Below are 24,637 nucleotides of genomic sequence, written 5' to 3' on the forward strand. Positions count from 1 at the left end.
TGGCCCAGCAATCAAGGAGCTTCAATCCTCACAACTAACACCAGAGAGAGCGTCTCATATAAAAGGAAAGGATAACAAATACACACAGTAAAGTACAATTTCCCTTAATTGCACACAGAGATCACAGTCAGTCTGGAGCTGGTTGCTCCCTTCCTCCCCAGTTCCCCAATAAGACTCCCCACTGGCACAGCTATAGGGTCTAGATCTCAGCCTAGCTGGCAAGCTAATCTCCAGTACCCTCTCTGTCCAACCAGTGCTAAGTGTCCCTGCCCAAGTCGCTGACACACACACACACACACACACACACACACACACACACACACACACACACACACACACACACACACACACTTTGAGATAAGTATTTATACAACTTCACAGACACTCCTGGGAAAGGCTGACGCAGATTCTTCAGCTGTGCCCCTTTACCCAGACTATATAGTAGTAATTACTGCCACCACCAGCTAATAATTGTCAGCTACCCAAAGGCCCTTAAAAGAGTGTCCAGTTATTACTGTGCAATATTATTATTCAATAGTAAGTGTGATTAAACAGTCTTAAGGCTTATTAGAGTGGCTTTGTACAATAAACTCTATAAATATGCAATGTACTCCAGAGCTTAACTTATCTCTACACAAACCAGCCACAGTTAAAAGGTTTTAAAAATATTTAATAATAAATACTATAAACACAAGACAATAGTACTACACCACAGTGCTATTCAAGAGTTCAGAGATCACACAGAAACTTAAAATAATTCAGTAGTACAGTTCTGACATAACAGAAAAACAGTCTAATCTTAATAGTCCTAGCTATTTCTACAAGAAAACACACTTCTAAGATAACTTTCTTAAGACAACAGGCAGTGCTGTAGGTTGGTTATCAAGACAAAAATGCTCAATAATCTCTGTTTCTCACTGTTTAAATTGAAACTGCAGTTCTGCTAAACATTACATCATCTTTTACACCTTCCTGGTTCCCAGGCCACACAGAAACTACATTTACATTCTTTTACACTTAGAGCACTAAAAGACATTCCACATGTAAATTCTGGTCATTAACTTTAGCCTTAAAACAATAGAAAGAATGTGCTAGCTCAGACAGACTGACTCTACAGATCAAAGGCTAGATTTGAAATAAATTTAACTTCAAAAGAAATATTTGAAATGCTTGACTTAGTTTTCCTTACAGCAGATGGCAATGTTGCCACACTGTTGAAACAGTATTTCTTTACATTTAAGACACAAGCCTGTATTTTACATTTATATTTACAAATGCCAGAATTATGCATCAAATTCTATTTTGCTAGGCTGGCAGCCTTCACCCATCTCCACCCAATCTTCACATCTCTCCCCCCCTGGATAACTCAAGCCAATTTTTCCAGTGACCCTTGATAAATGCCACTTGAGAGGGTTAGGTCTATCTGGGTGTTCCTCAACCTATTTCCTGTCTTGAGAGCCCATCTGCATTGGCATTGCTAATCCCACTGTGGTGCTGCACTGACATATCATATGCTTGTAACCCCAGGCTCCATCTTAGCAACTTGGCATTTTGCTGGCTGGCTCTGTTTAACCATATTAGGGGGTTGTGATCTGTCATTACAGTGAATTTTCTTCCATACAGATAAGGCTGAAGTTTCTGCAATGCCCACACTATGACTAGACATTCCTTTTCTACAGCTGCATAGCATTCCTCCCTGGGTTGGAGCGTATGACTGAGATAAACCACTGGGTGCCCTTCTCCCTCTGAAGAAATCTGGCTAAGTACAGCCCCCACCCCATGGTTTGAAGCATCCACCTGCACAACAAATTATTTGCTGTGATCTGGACTGGCTAACACAGGGGGTCTTCCCAAAGCTTCTTTAAGCTTCTGGAATGCCTGCTCACATGCCGGGGTCCACACTACCCTATCTGGCATGTTCTTTCTTGTCTGGTCTGTGAGGGGAGCAGCTATGGTACTATAACTGAGGACAAACTTTCTGTAGTAGCCTGCTTTCCCTAAGAATGCCCTTCACTTGCTTTTTAGTAACAGGTGCAGGCCATGCCTGAATGGCTTCTATTTTGGCATGTTCTGGCCTTATCTTACCACTCCCTACTCTATGTCCTAGGTAGGAGACCTCCGCCATACCCACCTGACATTTTCTCAGCTTAATGGTCAACCCTGCCCTCTGTAGTCTGCCCAACAACTCCCTGACATGCTGAAGGTGCTCTGGCCAGGAATGGCTGTAGATGGCAATATCATCTAGGTAAGCAAAGGCAAATCCTCCAGCTCCTACTAGGATATTATTTACCAGCCTCTGGAAAGTCGCTGGGGCATTCTTCATCCCAAAGGGCATCTTTGTGAACTCATACAAGCCAAAAGGAGTCACAAAGGCTGACTTCTCTCTAGCGCTGGGAGTCAAGGGCACTTGCCAGTAACCCTTGGTAAGATCAATGGTTGTAAGATACTTAGCCCCACCCAGCTGCTCTAGGGCCTCATCTGTCCTAGGTATGGGGTAAGCATCTGACTCTGTGTGACTATTTAATTTCCTATAATCCACACAGAACCTGGTGCTGCCATTTTTCTTTGGCACCAGCACCACTGGGGAGGCCCAGGGACTGTTGGACTCTTGAATCACCCCTAGTTCCAACATCTCCTGTACCTCCTCCCTCAGGGTCTGTCTGACTCTCTCAGCCTCCCTATAAGGGGCCTACTTAATAGGCCTTTGGGGTCCTGTATCCACCTGGTGCGGCACCAGGTGGATGCACCTTGGTTTCCCAGTGAACATGGCCCCAAATTCCTGCAACACTGCTCTGATTTCTTGAACCTGGGTAGGAGATAGCTGCTGGGACATTGCTACCCTTCCACTGAGGTGTCAGCCCGAGCCTCACTGAGGAGATCAGTCCTCAGATCTCCCTCAGACTCCTCCTGCAATCCACTGCAAATGCTCATCACAAGGGCCTCCCTATCATGGTAAGGTTTCATCATGTTAACATGGTACAATTTGTGCCCCTGCTGTCTGCCTTGCAGTTACACCATGTAGTTAACATCAATTACCTTTCTTACCACCTTGTAAGGACCCTCCCAAGCTGCTTGTAGCTTGTTGTGTCTGACAGGAATGAGAACCATTACATGCTGCCCCACAGCATACTCTCTAGCTCGAGCATTCCTGTCATACCACACCTTTTTCTGTTGTTGGCCTTCTGCCAGGTTCTCCTGGGCCAAGCCATTGAGTTCCCTGAGCCTTGTCCTGAGGTTTAGGATGCATGCCACAACAGACTCCTTGTGAGAGTCACACTCACCTTCCCACTCATCTTGAATTGAATCTAGAGGTCCCCTCACCCTATGTCCATACAGCAACTCAAAGGGTGAAAAACCTGATGATTCCTGGGGAACCTCTCTGTAAGCAAACAACAGATGGGGCAAATATTTGTCCCACTCCCTCTTAAATTGATCTGTAAATGCCCGTAGCATGGACTTGATTTTAGAGTTTAACCTCTCAGCAAGACCATTAGTCTGGGGATGGTAGGGGTTGGTCTTCATGTGCTTCACCCCACAGGACTTCCACAGACAAGCCAGCAGGTCTGACATGAAACTGGCACCTCGGTCAGTCAGTATTTCTTTTGGGAAACCCACCCTGCTGAAAATCTGTAACAAAGCATTTGCCACCTTCTCTGCCTTAATGGAGGACAGAGCCACTGCCTCAGGGTATCGTGTAGCATAATCCACTACCACTAGGATATACATTTTCCCTGTGGAACTTGGGGTACTCAGAGGACCCACAATATCCATAGATACCCTCTGAAATGGCTCCTCAATTACAGGCAAAGGCATCAAAGGAGCTCTCACCTTGTCTCCTGCCTTGCTTATCTTTTGGCACTGCTCACAGGTCCTGTAATACCCGGTTACATCTCTGGAAATTCCAGGCCAAAAGAAGTTCTGCATAATATGCCTCTTTGTACATTTTATGCCCATATGACCTGCCAAGGGAATATCATGGGCTATGGCTAGAAGCACCAGATGGTAGGCTTTAGGCACAATCAACTGCTGTACTCTCTCACCTGCCCTCCCTCAGGGGTCTACTCTCTGGTATAGTAACCCTTTGTCCCAGTATGCAGATTCCCCCTTTCCTTGAGAATTAAGTACCTCCCTAGCTACCTGCCTCAGGCTTTGCAATGTAGGGTCTGAGAGCTGAGTCTGTCTCAACTCTCTCCTTGTAACCCTTCCCAGCTCCACTTCAACAGGAAGTCTGGCATCCTCTGACAGTGGTGCCTCACTGTCAGCCTGGGTACTACTACTCACCTGTACCTTTGTAGTTACCCTGTCCAAGGGAACATCAGTACCCACAAGCAGTTGTGGCTCACCTTCAGTCTCACTGTTACAGCATAGCTCACTCCCTGAAGTAACCACCTCACCAGTCCTGGCTGCAAGTATGCAGTCTGTCTGGGTCTCCCCCAGGCTACCAGACCTACATGCTTGTCTCCTAGCTTTACTGTGTGTAACTGCATAAGTACATGGTACTGCCTCATCCAAATCCTTCCCTCTCAGAACATCTGCAGGATGGTAGTTTAGCACCCCTGTCTTCTCAAGACAACCTACTATTGGCATTTTGTCTTTCCCACTTACTGGCTCCCTCACCTTTAGTTTCCCCACCTTGCCTCTATGGACACCTGTATGCCACATGGCCCCACTGGTTGCATTCAAAACATTTAACCCTAGCTCCTGGATGTGTACCTGGACTAGTGGCTTCCCCTGCTACTGGCAGATTCTGTTGTGGCAGTCTGTGCTGCCCACCTTGGGTTTCTTTAGACCCATGAGCAGTACTGGGGGTCCCCTTCCTGTGCAGGGCTGCCCTGCTGGCCAGGTTTAGGTCTCCCTTCTTCCCCAACTCATCTGAAGTAGCACATTGTCTATCAGCTAACCAGATCTTCATGTCCTCAGGCAAAGTGCTAAGGGCTTGTTCCCTCACCAAACGGTCTGCCAGCCCTTCAAAACTGGTGACCTGACATCCACTCACCCAGCTATGAAAATAAGTGCTCAGTTGAGCAACATATTCACACACACTTTCATCTCACAGGGTTAGAGTTGCTGGAGCCATGTCAGACTCCAAGCTGGTTACAAGTGGTGTCGCACAGGGCTCAGTCCTTGGCCCCCTATTGTTCGGCATCTATTTCTCAGAAGTACAAGCAAACATAGGAGGACTATGGCTGACAAAGTTGGCGGATGACTGCAAACTGGGTGCCATAGTGGATAGTACATTGGACACAGACATCCTTCAGAGGGGTCTCACAGAAACTGATAGCTGGTGCCAGAGCCATGGCCTGAAGTTAAACGCAAAAAAGTGTATAGTCATACCCTTCGGGAAAAACAAGGTAACCCCAATCTACCATATAGGTGGCAACCCACTAAGCACAGAAGAGGTTATCAGGGACCTGGGTACCCAGGTTGACAGTGGCCTCTCGTTTGACACTCACGTTGCTAAAGTGGTTCGAAAGACCTTCTACGTTGCCCATCTGATCATGAAGGGATTCACATCTAGATCAATTGAGGTCATTGTTCCCCTGTACTCTTCACTTATCAGACCAATGATTGAGTACAATGCCCCATTCGGGATGTATCTCACCTGACACCTGCAGCAATTGGAGAGACCCCAAAAGTTCCTCACCAAAAGGATAAAGGGACTCCAAAACCTGTCATATACTGCCAGACTGAAGAAACTCCAACTCTATTCAGTTGCATACCGTCTGCTCAGAGGTGACCTGTGCCTGACATACAAGGCCATGACCAACCCGGAATTAATGGACATGCTCCACCTCAAAAAATCCAAATCCACCAGAACCACTAGAGCAAGTGACTTAAATCTTAGCACGGATATAAATAGGACGTGCTGGAGGGATAGATTTATCACCCAGAGACTCCCCATGCTGTGGAATAAAATCCCGGTCCATGTGAGGCAGAGCACCTCGCTGGCTCTGTTCAAGAGAAATCTTGACCGGTGGATGGGAGATCGTAGGTTTACCCCGGGAATCATCTCTGTGTCACTGCTGGACAGAGGCACAACAAACTAATGGGCACATTATTTCTAACCTAAGGGGTGGCGTAAGCCACATAACTTTGGGCTAGGCTTATAAATGCCTTAGGGCAGATAGCCTAGTATAAACCTATGAACCTATGAACCTATGAACCTATCTGTCTTGCGTCTATGCTCATGAAACTTATTCCTATACATTTCAGGTGTTAGGGTAAAACATTTTAACAAGTGACTTTTTACAACAGTATAATCAAAAGATGCAATGTCAGACATTTTAGCCAGTGTATTTACAGCTTTACCATGGAGTAAGGGGGTCAGGAACCGTATCCAGAGTGTTTGGTCAACACTAAAACCATTTAGAAATTAGGAACACTTAAAGTGTAATCAGTTAAAGAAAGTCACCCTCCATGATTAATCTCCATCTATGGCACTGAATAGTAAAGTTACCTGGTAGGACAGCTAAAGCAGAATATGGACTGAAGTTGTCATGCTTCCAGGTTTTCATTATAAATGTGATGTCATTACTTCACAACAGGTGAAACGTAAATTAAGGTTTTTTGCACACTGGCCTTACATTGGAATAAAGTGATCTATAAGGAACCTCAGGAGCACAGGTTCTGTGTACTGGGTTTGAACGGTAGCAATGCTGTCTGGTTATAACATTTATAGAGGGAAAGCACCTAGACAGATGAAGTTTTTGTCTGAGAAAAATACTGGATCATCCTAATGAGAATTTGCACCCCAGGATGATGACAACCCACCCCGTCTTCTTCAAAGTACACCAATATCTTCACAGGAAAAAAAATAGCAGATCTATGAAGGAAAAGGAGAAGAAACAAAGGATGGAAGGTGGTAAGAAAGCCTTATATGTTATGTCCCTCACTATGGTTGCACTAACAGTATGACCACAACAAACGAACATGGTGACTTGCTATGGTTCTTTCATCTATACTGTAGACATTCTAATGAGATGACATAATAAAAGCTGGATGCATTCATTCATTCTCTTTTACTAACTTGGCAACAATCGCTGAAGCAATAAGAACCATACTTCACCCAACATGGAGCTTAGCCGTATGGGTACTTATAGTGATAAGCTCATTTTATACATTCCAAACAGATAGTGCTGAAAGAGTGAAACATGAACAAATATAAAAATAACATTATTAAATGAGACAGACTCTATTTATTTATTTATATATATATATATATATATATATATATATATATATATAGTTATATATAGTTTTATATATATATATATATATATATATATATATATATATATATATATATATATATATATATATATATATATATATATATATATATATATATATATATATATATATATATATATATAGTATATATATATATATATATATATATATATATATATATATATATATATATATATATATGTATATATATATATATATATATATATATATATATATATATATATATATATATATATATATATATATATATATATATATATATATGGGTCTACCTGATAACACAGACACGCGAAAACACCGACAATGAAATCACCGACACCACAAAACCAAAAGTTCAAAAACATGAAACTTCACACACTCACCTAACCTGCGCCCTAACCCTAACTCCCTTAATCCACCCCTAACCCTAACCCTACACTTACCTTAACATGTTGGTGTTCTCAGCGTCGGGATTTTCAACTGTCGATCATCTCCGTTGTCGATCTTCTGGTGTCGGTGTTCTCGTCATCAGCGTTTTGCAGTTTCGGCGTTATCAGGTAGACCTATATATATATATATATATATATATATATATATATATATATATATATGTGTGTGTGTGTGTGTGTGTGTGTTTTAAAAATAAAATAATGAGGTACATCTCAAAAAAATCAACTTTCCAAGCATTCAGCTTCTCAACAGCAGGTAAACATGTAGTAGGCCAGTATGTATCTAAACAGTCTCATTCCGCAGTATAAACTTACTTGGCTCTATGGCCTTAGTGCAAACCAGATCCAGATTTTTTTGTAACTGAAAACCATCTCTTTCCGTTTATTAGCAGCAGAGGATTATTAAAGAAGAAAGAAAGAGATCCAATCAGCATCCACATAACAACCATGTAATCACAGCATCAAATAATCCATTCTAAAAATCTTAGCATTTCTACAGATTACACGGAATCCATTCAGAATTAAAACATGAGTTGCAAGCAAAACAGCTGCAAAACAGTTTTAGGTCCAAGGCTAAAAGTAACGGTTTTGTTGCTAACTTGTTATGATGTGCACATTACTGAGGTACAGTGGGAATTAGCACCTCAATGCAAAAAAAATTTCAACTCATAACTATAAGTGTTTTAATTTCTAACACTAGATAGCAACAAACTAATTGTATCACCAATTACTTGTTTTAGCATAAAACAGGTAGTTGCAGGAGACCACAGGTTTCCAGACCTGCACAGTATCCCTTCCATATGACAGTCCAGATAACTTAATCTTCAGGAATGCCAGTGCTCCACCGTATCAAACTCTGCAGAAGTTGTGTGATACTATGAACATAAATAGCATTCATTATGTTGAGATTTCAATCATTTAAATGCCAAATTGCTCTGAAGTAACAATGGGTGAAACAGGATGCAAATCCACAATAATAAATGCTGTGTTGGAAGTGACAAAGTCTACAGATAATCCATATCCTTCCAGAGTGAAACTACTATTATTTATAATTATAATTACTATTAAAATGCAAGCGCTAGATAGAGCCAAAACTAATGGGATGTACACAAGGAGTGTGAACTCATGAACACTGACCAAACATAGCATATTGCTTGTGAAAAGGTGTCAGCCCTTCATATGCCTACCTGTAAGCATGGTCATGATAGAAGTCAAGGTCCTGTTTAGTTTTATAAAACTGTATTGTTACTTCCAGACTGCATTACAGATTGCACCAATGCAGCCAGCTGTCACGTTATCCCATTGCATTCCCTGACATCCCCATACTGCTGCACATAATTAGTGCTCTTACTCCATTCCTTTCCAACATATTAGTGATACCCCCCCCACACTACTTGTTAGGCAGTAGAAGTCCCAAATCACAATACATGATCAATGATCATATTGCTACACAACCCAATATATCAAGATTGCAACTGGACTGCCCTGTCCTTTCTTACACATACTTCCAGTGATGAGTAACCTGCCTTCCCTCACCCATACTGTAAGTGATAACAGTATACTGCCTTAGCTCACCCATTCTGCCAGTGAAGAGTCCCTGAATACACCTCACCCACAACTACCAGCAATGAATACCCTGCCCCCTCCTCACCCATACTGGCAGTGATAACAATATCCAGCCTCTTCCTCACCCATAATGCCAGTGATGAACAACCCGCCTCCCCAACACCCATGCTGCCAGTGATAAGAGAACCTTGCCTACCCATCACCCATAATGACAATGATCATAGTCTTTTGCTTCCCAATCAACATTACAGCCAGTAATGACTACCCTGCCTGCCCCTCACTTATACTGCCAGTGATAAGAGTACCCTATCTCCCCTCACCCATATCATTAGGAATCACAGCTCTCAACCTCCTTCTCACTGATACCATCAGTGATTACAGTACACTGACACCCCTCCATCTATACCATCAGTGATTATAGTACCAGGCCTCACCTTCACCAACACTATCAGTGATTATAGTATCAGACCTCACCTTCACCCATGCTATCAGTGATTATGGTACCAGACTTTGCTTTCACCGATGGTATCAATTATTATTGTACCAAGCCTCATCTTCACCTACATTATCAGTGACTATAGTACTAGGCCTCACCTTCACCTACGTTATCAGTGCTTATAGTACAAGGCCTCACCTTCACCAGCACTATCATTGATTATAGTACCAGGCCTCATCTTCACCTATATTATCAGTGATTATAGTACCAGGCCTCACCTTCACCCCCATTATCAGTGATTATAGTGCCAGGCCACACCTTCACTTCAGTTATCAGTGATTATAGTACTATGCCTCACCTTCACTCACATAAGCAGTGATTATAATACCACGCCTCACCTTCACCCACATTATCACTGATTATAGTACCAGGTCTCGCCTTCACCCATGTTATCAGTAATTATAGTACCATGCCTCACCTTCACCCACATTATCACTGATTATAGTACCAGGCCTCACCTTCACCCATGTTATCAGTAATTACAGTACCATGCCTCACCTTCACCCACATTATCACTGATTATAGTACCAGGCCTCACCTTCACCCATATCATCAGTGATTATAGTACCAGGCTTCACCTTCATCCATGTTATCAGTAATTATAGTACCATGGCTCACCTTCACCACATTATCACTGATTATACTACCAGGCCTCACCTTCACCCACATTATCAGTGATTATAGCACCAGGCCTCACCTTCACCCATGTCATCAGTGATTACAGCACCAGGCCTCACCTTCACTCATGTAATCAGTAATTATAGTACCATACCACACCTCACATTCACCCACATTATCCGTGATTATAGTACCAGGCCTCACCTTCACCCATGCTATCAGTAATTATAGTACCAGGCCTCACCTTCACCCACATTATCTGTGATTATATTACCAAGTCTCACCTCCACCCACGTTATCAGTAATTATAGTCCTGTACTTCATTCAAACCTGTATCATCAGGTATCAGAGTACACTGCATCACTCTTACCCATACCGTCAGTGACAATGTCTCCCCTTCATCCATAATGCAATGTCAGTGATCCTATTAACTTGCATCCCCATTACCCATACTATCAGTGATCACTGCACCCTGTATCTCCCTCACCCATACCATCAATAATCACTGCACCCTGCTGAATTCTCAGTCATACCATCAGTGATCATAGCACCCCACTTTCCCCTCACCACTGCCATCAGAGACTATAGCATACTGCTTCCCTCTTACCCACATAAACACTATGTCTATCTCACCCATAGCATCAGTGGTCATGGTACCCTATTTCCCTCTTACCCATAACATCAGTGATCACAGAATGCTGCCTCCCCCTCTCCCATACCATTGGTAATCATAGTACCCTGCTTCCCCTTCAACTATGCCATCACTAATTATAGTACCCCACCCCCATATCATCAGTTATCAAAGTAACCTGCCTCCTCATCACTGATACCATCTGACATTGCAGTATCCTACCTGTTCATCACCAGTCCCATCAGTGATCATACTCCACTACTTCCCATCACCTGTATCATCAGTGATTACTGTTCCCTGCCTCCTTCTCACTGATACCATCAGTGATTATAGTATCCTGTCTTCTCCTCTCCCATACCATCTGTGATCAGACTACCCTACTGTCCCCGTCACCCATACCATACACGATCACATTACCCTGCTGTCCCCCTCACCCATACCATACATGATCACACTACCCTACTGTCCCCGTCACCCATAATATACATGATCACAGTACCCTGCATCCCCCCAAACCCACATCATCAGTGATCACTGTACCTTACCCCCTCTCACTCATACTGATAGTGATATGCGTATTGCTGTATACCCCCCACCTTGTCTTTCTGCAGCAATTAAAATCATTCACTATTATCCTTATCCATCCTGTTAGTAATCAGGACTCTCTGCCTTCAACTGAGCTATTCAGACAGTGATTTCCATTGTGGAAGCCAGGCTTATTTATTTATTTAACTATTTAACATTTTAACTGGTTAAGTGAACTGGTGCAAAGACTGTTTTCAGCTACAACCCAAGTCATAATGCAAGAACAACATGAATCCCTATTACAGGAGAAACAGGAAAGATATTCAAGTGCAGAGAAGGTACAACTGAGAAAAGTAGAAGAGAGATCAGAAAATGAATATGCACGCAAATGCAAATAATGACATGTTCGCAACTAACAGTGGGTAAAACTGCCTTCCAGTTTATAGCCTGCTACAGACCACCCTCCCAAACCCAGGAACCCCACTCAGCCTTCCTGAGAACACTGGAAAATATGAAGGTCTCTCCAAACACCATTATATTGGGCGACTTCAACTACCCTAACATAGACTGGGAGCATTACTCTAGCTCCAACACCCTAGCCCGAAGGTTCCTAGAATTTATAAACTCAAATGCTATGTAACAACTTGTTGCCACTTCCACAAGAGGGGAAAACACACTAGACCTGATCATCACCAACATGGGGACTCTATGCTCCAGACCAGAAGTGTATCCCTCACTGGTAAGATCAGACCATAAACTAATCTCACTAGATATTCACATCCCGACCCCAGCCCCTGCCCAGAAAACCACAGTGAAAAACTTCTCTAAAGCAAATTTCACACTCCTCAAAACCGAGGTGGAATCCTTCAAAGCCCCTGAGCCTGTGGAAAATACGGCCCAGACCGCAGAATCCTTTATAAATGCATTCTATGAACACCTTCAGGAATGCATGGATCATGCGATCCCAAATAAAACCAAGACCCAATCCTCCAAAGTTAGGTGACCTGTCTGGTGGACCCCAGCCATAAACAAACTATACAATAGAAGGGGGAAGCTACTACATGATAGAGCAAAATCCCAAAAAGGGAAGGCATCTCTGATCAGTATTAGCAAAAAACTATGGGCACTCATAAAAACGTCTAAGGCCAACTTCGAGAGAAACATTGCATAGGACACTAAGGATAATCACAAGGCTTTCTTTAGTTATGTTAGGAACCTGGATGGGAATTCCCAGATATGCTCAGAATTAGTCCAAAATGACAAAAAATACATCGAACCCACAGACATTGCCAACATCCTAGCTGACAGGTTCAGCGCAAACTTCTCCCCCCCTTCCCTACCAAAAGGGCAAATATCTATCCCAGCAGAGTGCTGCCCGCCTGACATCTCAGATGCTCAGGTAAGAGCCGCCCTCTCCAAAGCAAAAAACACAGCATCAATGGGACCAAACGGTGTCCCGGGCTGCGTCCTCATGAACTCCAAGAAGAACTAAACCCAAACATAAAACTATTTTTCAATCTCAGCCTTATACAGGATATGTACCCAAAGAGTGGCGTACAGCAACAGTGGTCCCTCTCCACAAAGGTGGTGCCTCAACGGATCCTGGAAACTATCGCCCCATAAGCCTGACTAGCTTGGTCTGCAAAGCTATGGAAAGGATCATCATGGACCTCATAAATAATGATATTGGGGACCTACAGACACTGAAACCTACCCAGTTCAGCTTTGTTAAGGGCAGATCCTGCCTCTTAAACCTGGTTGATTTCTTTGAAACAGTCACCAAGGCCATTGACGAGGGGAAGGTGTTCCACACAGCCTACCTGGACCTTGCAAAAGCCTTCGATACAATACCCCACTTGGGCATTATAGATAAGCTCAGCAGCTTAAATATAAACCCCTACATCACTAGATGGGTTGCAAACTGGCTCAAGGACAGAACCCACATGGTTAAAATTGCTGGAGCCATGTCAGACTCCAAACCAGTTACAAGTGGTGTCCCACAAGGCTCAGTCCTGGGACCTCTCTTGTTCGGTATATATTTCTCGGAGGTACAGGCTAACACGGAAGGACTGTGGCTGACCAAGTTCGCAGATGACTGCAAACTGGGCGCCATAATCGACTCTCTAGCCGACACAAGCATTCTACAAAAGGGCCTCATAGAAACAGACAACTGGTGCCAGAGCCATGGCCTCAAGCTAAATGCCAAAAAGTGTATAGTCATCCCCTTTGGCAAAAACAAAGTGCCCACAAATTACCACATAGGTGGTAATCCATTAAGTACGGAAGAAGTAATTAGGGACCTGGGGACCCAAGTTGATAGCAATCTCTCATTTGACAACCACGTGGCCAAAGTGGTTAGAAAAACATTTTATATAGCCCACCTAATCATGAAGGGATTCACATCTAGATCAGGGGAGGTCATCATGCCTCTTTACTCATCCCTCATCAGACACATAATTGAGTACAATGCCCCTTTTGGGATGTACCTTACCAGACACCTGCAGCAACTGGAAAGACTCCAAAAGTACCTCACCAAGAGGATCAAAGGGCTCAAACAGATGCAATATGCTGCTTGGTTAAAGAAACTCCAGCTCTACTCAGTGGCATACCGCCTGCTCAGAGGCGATCTGTGCCTGACGTATAAAGCCATGTCCAACCCGGAATTAATGGACATGCTGCACCTCAGAAAATCCAAATCCCATCGAGCTACGTGCTCGAGAGACTTGAACCTCAGCACTGAAATAAATAGGACATGCTGGAGGGACAGATTCATAACCCAGAGACTCCCTTCACTCTGGAATAAAATCCCAGTCCAGATTAGGCAGAGTCCCTCATTGACTCTCTTCAAGAGGAATCATGATGTGTGGATGGGAGATAGTAGGTTTACCCCGGGTATCACTTCTGTGTCACTGTTAGACAGAGGCACAGTATACTAACCTCAAAAAAGGGCATAGCAAAATTCATTTAAAATGGGTGGCGAAAGCCAAACACACTCTGGCTAGGCTTATAAATGCCCTAGGGCAGATAGCCTAGTATGAACCTATGAACCTATGAACCTATAGCTGAGACTATCTTTTAAGATAGGAGCACAGATGATACAGAGTAGGGGAAACAGTACAGATAGTACTGCTAGTGAGAGGTACATGATGACTCCTGTCAACCATGCTAAGGTGAAAGCTAAATAAACAGCACTGTATATAGGTAAGCTACATACAGCACTTGCACAGTAAGTGCAATATAGGCATGTAAAATATGAAGTTATACAGTAAACTGTGACAGTGGCTGGTGTGAATATGTGCTTTTACAGACTTGGTATGTGACAAATTATGTGAAAAAATGTGACTAATTATATGTTAGTGGGAAGTGTAGAGAGATAGTCTTACAGACCCCACCACTTTCTGTGCCTTATATTAGAATAACTATATGTGGTCTCTATACAAGAGAATACATATATATATATATATATATATATATATATATATATATACATATATATATATATACACACACATATATATATATATATATATATATATATATATATATATACATATACATATATATATATATATATATATATATATATATATATATATATATATATATATATATATATATATATATATATATGTAGGTATAACCAGAGGTGTCAGGTGTAAAGAGATAAACTGAAGAAAAGGTTAGCATGGCAGCAGTCAAAAAGACGAAACTCAAATGTCTTTCATTATTTACTGAATTCAGTCCTCACTGATTTGCTGCAAAAATCCAGAAAACCACAAATTTTATGAGGAACAGACCCAAAATATGAGTAATAAATCTGGACATTCTGTGAAAATCTGTATAGTTGAAAGGTATTCCCTCACCAAACTCAATTCTAGCAGGTTGGTGTTGAGATCTATAAAACTCAGGAAGAGACAGCATTCACTCAGAAAGAAGACATATAGTAAGGCTATGTCTTGATCAACACAATGTTGGGCCATCTGAAGTGAACTGGTATAAAATCAAGCCTGTAAATGTAACAAAGGATGTTTACATGTGTATGTGTTTACCTGTCTGTGTATATTCTTGTGTAGAATGTGCCTGTGTATGTCTATGCACATATCTTATAACTTGGTTAAAAATGACAAACACTCTTTGGAATGGATGCATAGAGAAGTACAGATTACAAGCATCATATACTGCATCTAACTGTAGATGTGAGTTAATAGTTCATGAAATGTAGGTCTATGACACTATGAGTCATTCAAACTCCTTTTGGCAAACAATGGAATAAACACATGCCTAGCAATATGGCAAAGTTACTATGACACTAAACCTGTGATTTCCATAAATTCTGTTCATATACCATTTTTTTCTCAGCAAATGGCTGCCAAGCTTCCCAAACCAACTTATGGCATTCCTTAGGGCAACATGTGGCCTATTGGTAAGACCTCTACCCCATGACTCCTTGGTCTGCTTTTCTTATCTGAATTCTTATCATTGCCTACAGTGGATATAAAATGTTTACACACCCCTGTTAATATATCAGGTTTTTGTGGTATAAAAAATGAGACCCCAATAAATAATTTCAAAACTTTTGCCACCTTTAATGTGACCTATAACCTGTACAATTCAAATGAAAAACAAACAAATCTGTTAGGGGAAAAATATAAAAAATAAAAAACGTACAATACGCTGGTTGAATAGGTATGCACATCCTTAAAGTAATACTTTGTTGTGTGCACACACCCTTAAACTAATCCTTTATTGAAGCACCTTTTGATTTAATTACAACAGTCAGTCTTCTTGGGTACACACCTGCCATCAATTAAAAAGACTCTGATTAACCCCAAATAAAGTTCAGCTGTCCTAATAGTATTTTCCTGACATATACTCAGTTTCCTGCTACAGCAAAAGCCATGGTTCACAGAGAGCTTACAAAGCATCAAAGGGATCTCATTGTTGAAAGGTATCAGTCAGGAGAAGGGTACAAAAAATTTCCACAGCATTGGATATACCATGGAACACAGTGAAGGCAGTCATCAAAAAGTGGAGAAAATATGGGACAACAGTGACATTGCAAAGAACTGGATGTCCCCACAAAACTGATGAAAAGACAAGACAAAAACTGGTCAGGGAGGCTGCCAAGAGGAATTTCTGGCAAGTACTGGTTGTGTACTACATGTGACAACAATTTCCCATATTCTCTATATGTCTGGATTATGGGGTAGGGTTGCAAGATGGAAGCCTTTTCTTATACAGAAAAACATCCAGGCCCAGCTAAAATTTACAATACATCAAGTCTCCCAAAAGCATGTGGGAAAATGTGTTATGGTCTGATAAGACCATTGTTGAACTTAGAATAAACACCACATATTTACAACTATTTACAAATAGTGCTACATTATTACATTAAGATTTTAATTACATTTATTAAAGTTTAGTATTTCTTATTTTTATATCTGTGACACACATATAGGTAACCATCAGAGAATATTGAGAAAACAAATCTTAAGTGTACTTGCCGATTACTTGAATGACTAATGACTTTGTATGTCTATGAATACTGATAATTTTCAGTTAAAAATCTTCTGTATGTTTAATAAAACTAAAATAAAATAAACATTGGAAAAAAAAACAATATCACAAACAGGAAAAAAAAAAGACCATTGCTGAACTTTTTGACCACAATTCCAAAAGGTACGTTTGGCACAAAAACAACACTTAGCATCACCAAAAGAAAACCATCCCCATGGTGAAGCATGATGATGGCAGTTTCATTCTTTGGGGTTGCTTTTCTTCAGCTGGAACTGGGGGCTGTAGTCAAGGTGGAGGGAATTATGAACATTTCCAAATACCAGTCACTTTTGACCCAAAACCTTTAGGCGTCTGCTAGAAAGCTGAAGATGAAGAGGAATTTCACCTTTCAGCATGACAATGACCCCAAGCATACATCCAAATCAACAAAATAATTGCTTCATCAGAAGAAAATTAAAGTTTTGGAATGGCCCAGCCAGAGCCCAGACCTAAATCCAGTAGAAAATCTTTGGGGTGACCTGAAGAGGGATGTGGACAAGAGATGCCTTTGCAATCTGACAGATTTAGAGCACTTTTGCAAGGAAGAGTGGGCAAATATTGCCAAGTCAAGATGTGCCATGCTGATAGACTCCTACCCAAGAAGACTGGTGCTTCAACAAAGTATTAGCTTAAGAGTGTGCACATACAACAAAGTATTAGTTTAAGGGTATGCATACTTATGCAACCAGCGTATTGTATGTTTTTTATTTTTTATATTTTCCCCCTTAACAGATTTGTTTGTTTTTCAATTGAATTGTATAGGTTATAGGTCACATTAAAGGTGGGAAAAGTTTTGAAATGATTTATTGTGGTCTCATTTTTGTATATCACAAAAACCTGGCATTTTAACAGGGGTGTGTAAACTTTTTATATTCACTGTATATGGAGTTATTTATTTATTTTTTTTGCTTTCTCCATCTCTGCATAGGTTCACCTTCTAAAACATGCTGGTTGATTGGATACAGCGTATTGTACAGACACACACACACACACACACACACACACACACACACACACATATATATATATATATATATATATATATATATATATATATATATGGTTCTAGGTCATAAAATCGACAACTAAGAAGATCGACACCGACTTCACCGACACGAAAACACAGACACAGAAATAACCGAAACTACAACATTTAACAGGTAAGGGGTTTAAATTTCGCTAATCATGCCTACCATAAGGACTAAGTAATACAATGATCGTAACACATGCATAACGCTGCCACACTTACTAAAACATGGTAGGCATGATTAGCGAAATTTGAAACCCCTTACCTGTTAAATGTCCGTGAGTTGTAGTTTTGGTTATTTCTGTGTCGGTGTTTTCGTGTCGGTAAAGTCAGTGTCGATCTTCTTAGTTGTCGATTTTATGACCTAGAGCCATATATATATATATATATATATATATATATATATATATATATATATATATATATATATATGCTACATTCCTTCCCTTTTTCTCAGTTTGTGGCTGAAAGTGGCTTGAGAAGGACCAGTTCACTTACCTGATTAAGAAAGGACTACATTAAGCACTAAAAAGTGCTAAATAAAGCAATATGGTGCAAATAATGGTTCAAAAATAGTAATTTGTACAATAATGTGGCTTATGGCTAATGTAATATGCCAGATGCATAGTTAATATACTGTAAACACACATTTTATGACCACTAAATGCATACTCACATACCAGTTATCAGTAAACATCCAGGTGTGTCACGGTGAGATGGCAAATACTGCTACTCCAGCCTGTACTACAACAGTTATGCTATCACTGAGTATCACTTCAATGAAGGCCTGTAGCTAAGTGGAAGGACAAGTATGAAAGTTACTTTACCTTGACAGTTAGGTCCAAAGTAATTGTCGCAGCATTTAGGCTTCCAAACAAATAGATTGCACACTCGTTGACAACCATTTGTAGTCTTTCTGCTGAAGGGCAGAACATATGTACACTTCTTTGTTTCTTCCTAAGTAGTATATATAAGGAAAAAAAGACAACGTGCAAACAATATAATTAAAGAAATAGGATAAGCTATGGAATTTAAGTATTATTTAAAAGAACACAGAGTTTTATTTCTTATATTTGGGATAAAATCTGTTTTCAAATGTACTTTACTCTGAAGTAATGCACACAACCTAAGTATGCAGTCTGTGGTCACTTTACTGAAAAAATGGGCACATACACACAGTCTCCTTTTATTGTTGTAGGTGGGCTCACTTTTATAGAAACACTGATCTAGTATGTACAGCCCCAATATAGTACATTGACCTCTTTTAGATTAAGAATATATTTAATTACTTTGCTGGAGTTAATTGGTACATCAGCACCCACTTGATGAGGTAGTGAGTTCAACACTGGTAGAGAGCACAGTTTAACCACAAATAATTATTAGTAAGATGTTAATGATGCAGTTTGCTAACCCTATGTAGTTTTATTTCAGGCAAGGATTCTTAGCTCTCAGGAACTTGAAAGTCATTTGTAGGCCAGTCTCTTGGGAAGAGCTGGGAAACAAGTTAGGATTGGCGAATGACTCATTATCTGCGTTTGGCATCTTACACAGTCACTATGCAATATACTTCTAAATACATTCTCTTCTTCAGAGGTACTACTGTCCTTAGATTTGCAACATCTATGTCATAGTTGGACAGAATATAGCAAGAGAAAGAGAGTTTTCAAAATGCACTGGTGACAGGGCCATAATTAGATTCAATCATAGAAGGCATACTGTGTGCATGAATACCAGTTCATTGCTCTCCTAGTGGAATATATGTCATCTAAAGTGCAGTGGCAAAGATCCAGAATAGAAGTTTGTTGGAAATACATGAAACCACTCATACAAACAACAGTAATTCCATATGTTAATAATTGTGCGAGTCCCACATATATTGCAAACTAAAATTACAGTACCTACAAATAAGACAGGTTGTTCTTTGCATCCGCTGGCTCTGATCACAATACTCCATTATTCTCTGTGGAAGAAGCACTTCATTAAGAATAGGATACGCTGGGTACTGTGAAGCAGGTAAGCAAATGGATCATGAGGAGGTGAGTAGTAAATCTAGACTTTAGCAGGCTTATATACTAAACAGAAAATTCCTCTTTTTTATTACTCCCTGCTTTTATCCTCTCATTATACAATATCATTCTTTTTTTTATTTGTGTGGAAGTTAGGAACATTATTTCACATGCATTATGAGTATTATATATTTAAAAAAAATGAAGAAAAAAAGCAACAGGTGACTGTGGGTCAGTTAGTGGCCCCAGCACTGGAGGCGCCATACAAGGATGCAAAGGAATGAATGGGCATGGCTCATTTGTCTTTCCTGGGATGGGGGATTATCATGCACTTAGAGCACATTGGAATATGCGATCTCCCTGTGGAAGTCTGGGGAGACCATTGCTTGTGCCACTAAGGGAAGGACAGGTAGGATAGAGAGAATACTCCTTGCCGAAGTGAGAGGACATCCTTCATTGAGAGGCTATTGCACATCCCTCCCAAATGCCTCACCAGGTACATGCAGTTAGGGTCAGGTAAAAAACAGGAAAAATCCTTATACCGTCCCTAATGGCTGTTTCAGTTATAGCCTTTTCAGGTCAACTTTCACTCAGGTGTTGGGGAACAAATGTCTATTTGATTAGGGAGTGGGCTGGCAATGATGGCAAAGAGTGCAAAAAGTATGATAATTAATTTATGTATCTTATTCTGTCAACAGTTTACATCACAGTAACAATATTTTAAAAGTACCCCCATTCTGAGGTCATTGCCATGATTATTTTTGGTTTTGACCCTGATTGTATGGCTAATAGCTATCATCTCCCCAGAGCTCAAGCAGTGTTATAAGTAACATAGAAGAACTAAAGTTAACCAGCAAACTCTGATTACCTCCAGTACAGTTTTTACCCCTGCTGTCTAGCAGCAGCCCCCAAATTCCATCTTTTCTCCACTTTCTAATTAACATATTTCCATTAAAGGAAGGTCATCCAGACATGACAATTAAGGTACTTGATACAACTAGCCCCTTCACCTTGGTCAACTTATAGCAAGTAAATGAAAACAGCCATGGTGTCGCATAAGCAGGAAAATGTTGGCTCTCCTATAAAAAACTGAGAAATGGTAGCTTATTAAAATATTCTTGATCACAGCTGATCAAGAAAACAAATAACATAAAAGAAGCATGTACAGGCCAAAGCAAATTATTTTGCAGGGACAAGCTCTTCTGCTACCTCCCCCACACCCACTAACTTATATATACTATCTTTATGGTCTTAAAGCAGTGACTAAAGGAAAAACTCCCTAAATCAATGCATAGCAGTCTAACACAAATTGTGATGCCACTGTGCCTAAACACGAGTAGGGTAACTTGCTACCAAATCTAATTTAATCTAAACCAAAGCTGTGATCAGACAGTTAGAAGCCAATCAAGTGATTAATAGGGTCATACAGGTTATGTAAAAATGGGATCTGTTTTTTACAAGTAAAATGATTCTTTTGTCAGAAAAAAGAGGTTTATATAATATTGGACTGGTTTGACTAATGTTTCCTTCCATTTATTGGAAGCAATTTGGTAAAAGAAAAATGTGGAACATGAAAAAAACTGAAATTTTTAATTGCCTATCGCATAGTGGTTTGGAAAATGCTAAACTTCAGCTCCTCTGCATAGAAGTGATGGTCCTGACTCCACCCCAAACATCTTTGGTTTGACTATTAACTTTGTTTCTGATAAAAAAAATCTATTTTATTTTCCCTATTCCCTGTTTTAAACGTCCGTAAATTACTTGACCTCACTTTCAGCTTTCCACAGTTCATAATTTCTCTCACTTTCCTAACATCTATCTCCACCTTCCTCTTACTCTTTGCTAAACTACAATTTAGCTCCCCATAAAAATAATTATTATATTCACCATTAAGTATGGTTTTAAACTTTCAAACAACACCTCCTTCTCTTTTACCTCAGTGTAACAGTATACATCTATCATCCTATCTAGCTATATGGATCCCCTTCATATCTTCAAGAAACCAGAACATTGAACCTCTGATCATCAAGAACCAGAGGACTGAACTTCTGAAACATTGAACCATGTGAATGGAGATCACCGTACAGCGCAGAACAGAAATTTTCTCATTCCCTTCACTGTAGTGTGAATTCGGAGTTGGTATATTTAAGTAGTAGGGGGGGTGGGGGGTACAAGGGAGCTTTTCCCCCTGCAAAAACGTGAGCTCAGAAGTTTTCACATTTTAAATTTTTTCATTGGTTCGATGCTACAGAACTTCAATCCTTTGGTATTCGATGATCACCAGTTTGATGTTCTGAAGTAAACTCCTATCTATCTACACACACACACACACACATATATATATATATATATATATATATATATATATATATATATATATATATGTATATACTCACATATCCATACCCAATCTCACATCAACCACAGTTACTCCCCCAACCAGAACAATATAAAAATCCAATATTTTAGTTTTTTTCCCTGAAACAAAAGCACCTTACTAGAACACCTATCTTTTCCCCAAATTCCATATATTTTCCATTTACACAGAGCTTCTGCCTGTACTCTATCATTTCCTGAAATAAATCTACTATCTTGTAAACAGGTCTATATTACATAATCAAACATTTGAAAGTTCGACTGTCATATGGTTGACACCATATGATCGAACTTTCAAAAGTTCGAATATCTAGTAAAAAAAAATAAAATACACAAAACACCTACCTGAATGCTCTAAGAAGGGGGCAAACCACCCCACACCCTCCGCTCTTTAAATATACCAACTTTGAGATTGTACTACAGTGCAGAAAAGGGAAATCCTCCCTTTCTGCACTGTACGGAGATCTCCGTTGCAATGTTCGAACATTCAAAAATCTGATCATACAGTGTCAACCATATGAGACTCAAAATTTTGAATGTTCGAGCATTCAATATAAACTCTCATAAACAAATCACCTCTGCTTGGGTCTATATTAGTACACCGAACATTCAAAATGTTGAGTGTTCTAATATCGGATCCTAGCAATCGAAAAAAAAAACATTGAACATTCGGAACAGCAAATTTTTTCCTAGGGAAAGAATTTGCTGTTCCGAAACACATACACACAACACAAGCACACCAAACAAACAGCAATCCACGCATATACACCTAAACTCTAACACCTAACCCTACACTAAACTACACAAACACCACTAACTATCCACTTACCTTAACCCAAACCCTAACCCTAAGGTCCGTCACGATCGCACAGTCACCTCACCCACGCCCTAACCCTAACTCACCTAACCCACCCTAACCCACACATCCACACAATCGCACACTTACCTGAGCCTGACCCGTAACTTTCCACCAGAGCACTGAAAATACCGAAGCAACAGAAATGGACAACCAAATTCTTTCCCTAGGAAAGAATTTAGTTTCCTGTTACTTCGATATTTTCAGTGTTCACTGAAAACAGGTTGATATCAGAACACCAGACATTTCAAATGTTCGTGTTCTAATATAGATAGATACCCTCTGTTTTACACTTTTTCAACATTAAAAAAATAGCAATTTTTTTAGTCTTATCGATCAAATTTTTAACATTCACAGAAACTATTTTCAACTTATTTTCTTTCTTTTTAATTTTGGCAAAATATTTTTAAATCTCACTTTTCTTATGTTTACCCTTGTTCCTACAGAATTCTTTTTTCTTAAATCCTGCACATTCCAGCTCTGACCTGTCACTCGCTACATCTCACATGATTTGCATAGATTTTCAGTAAAACTGTTCATGTTATTTTCCATTATTGCCCATATTATCAGATGCTAATGGTTCAATTACTTTTTCCTCACCTTCATCTTCTTTTTGCTCATGACAATCTTATATTTGGAATAACCTCCATATGTTGTCACAATCAAACCAAAAATGACCCACTTTTTTAAATATTCTAAATTCCTTCTTATACTTGTTTATCATATGTCCTTTCTCTGCACACTGATTGCACTTTATTTTCTTACATTCTCTAAAAAGATGACTAATAGTCTCACAAAAATAACATGCTTTATGCTATCAAATGTACCTTAATGTTCCTCTGTTTACCAGCCTGAAAGATCACACTGGGTTAATGCTTTACTAAATCACTTTCAACTTAAAAAGTATCCCGTTCCCATCTCACATTCCACAGTCCCCATTCATCTTTAAATTTAATAACACTGGAAACAGACTAACACATTTTTTGAAAAGCAGTTCTACAAATCAGTTAATTAAATTTCATCAGTTCTGAACTGTACCATAACCTTTTTTGTGTATGTTCCCTTGACTAGAAAATAAGAAGTTATTCCAAGGAAACTCATTTTATTTCTTCACAAAGAAACAGAAAATTGTCCAATAAAGCACCATTTTCAAATTTTGCATCACAAAAATGCTCTTTACTTTGGTATATTAATGATTTAATATATCTTCCAGTAAAACCCAAAGGAAACATTATATTGTCCCAATTATAATATCTGTCAATCACGCTTCTTTTTTGCTTCAAAATTTAACTGTGTATCTT

General features: G+C 40.0%; 1 protein-coding gene across 1 annotated transcript in view; it reads right to left on the reverse strand.

The window, feature by feature from the left end:
* The window catches only part of STAB2 (stabilin 2), a 922,612-nt gene that overhangs the window by 237,526 nt on the left and 660,449 nt on the right, over window positions 1–24,637 (reverse strand). The window contains exon 55 of the mRNA XM_044087850.1: window positions 18,926–19,055. Coding sequence (XP_043943785.1) covers window positions 18,926–19,055 — 130 coding nt within the window. The remainder of the gene's footprint in view (window positions 1–18,925; window positions 19,056–24,637) is intronic.

The sequence above is a fragment of the Protopterus annectens genome, chromosome 11.part0 (genome assembly GCF_019279795.1).
Source record: "Protopterus annectens isolate FY-2018-M chromosome 11.part0, PAN1.0, whole genome shotgun sequence".
Classification (NCBI taxonomy): domain Eukaryota; kingdom Metazoa; phylum Chordata; order Ceratodontiformes; family Protopteridae; genus Protopterus; species Protopterus annectens.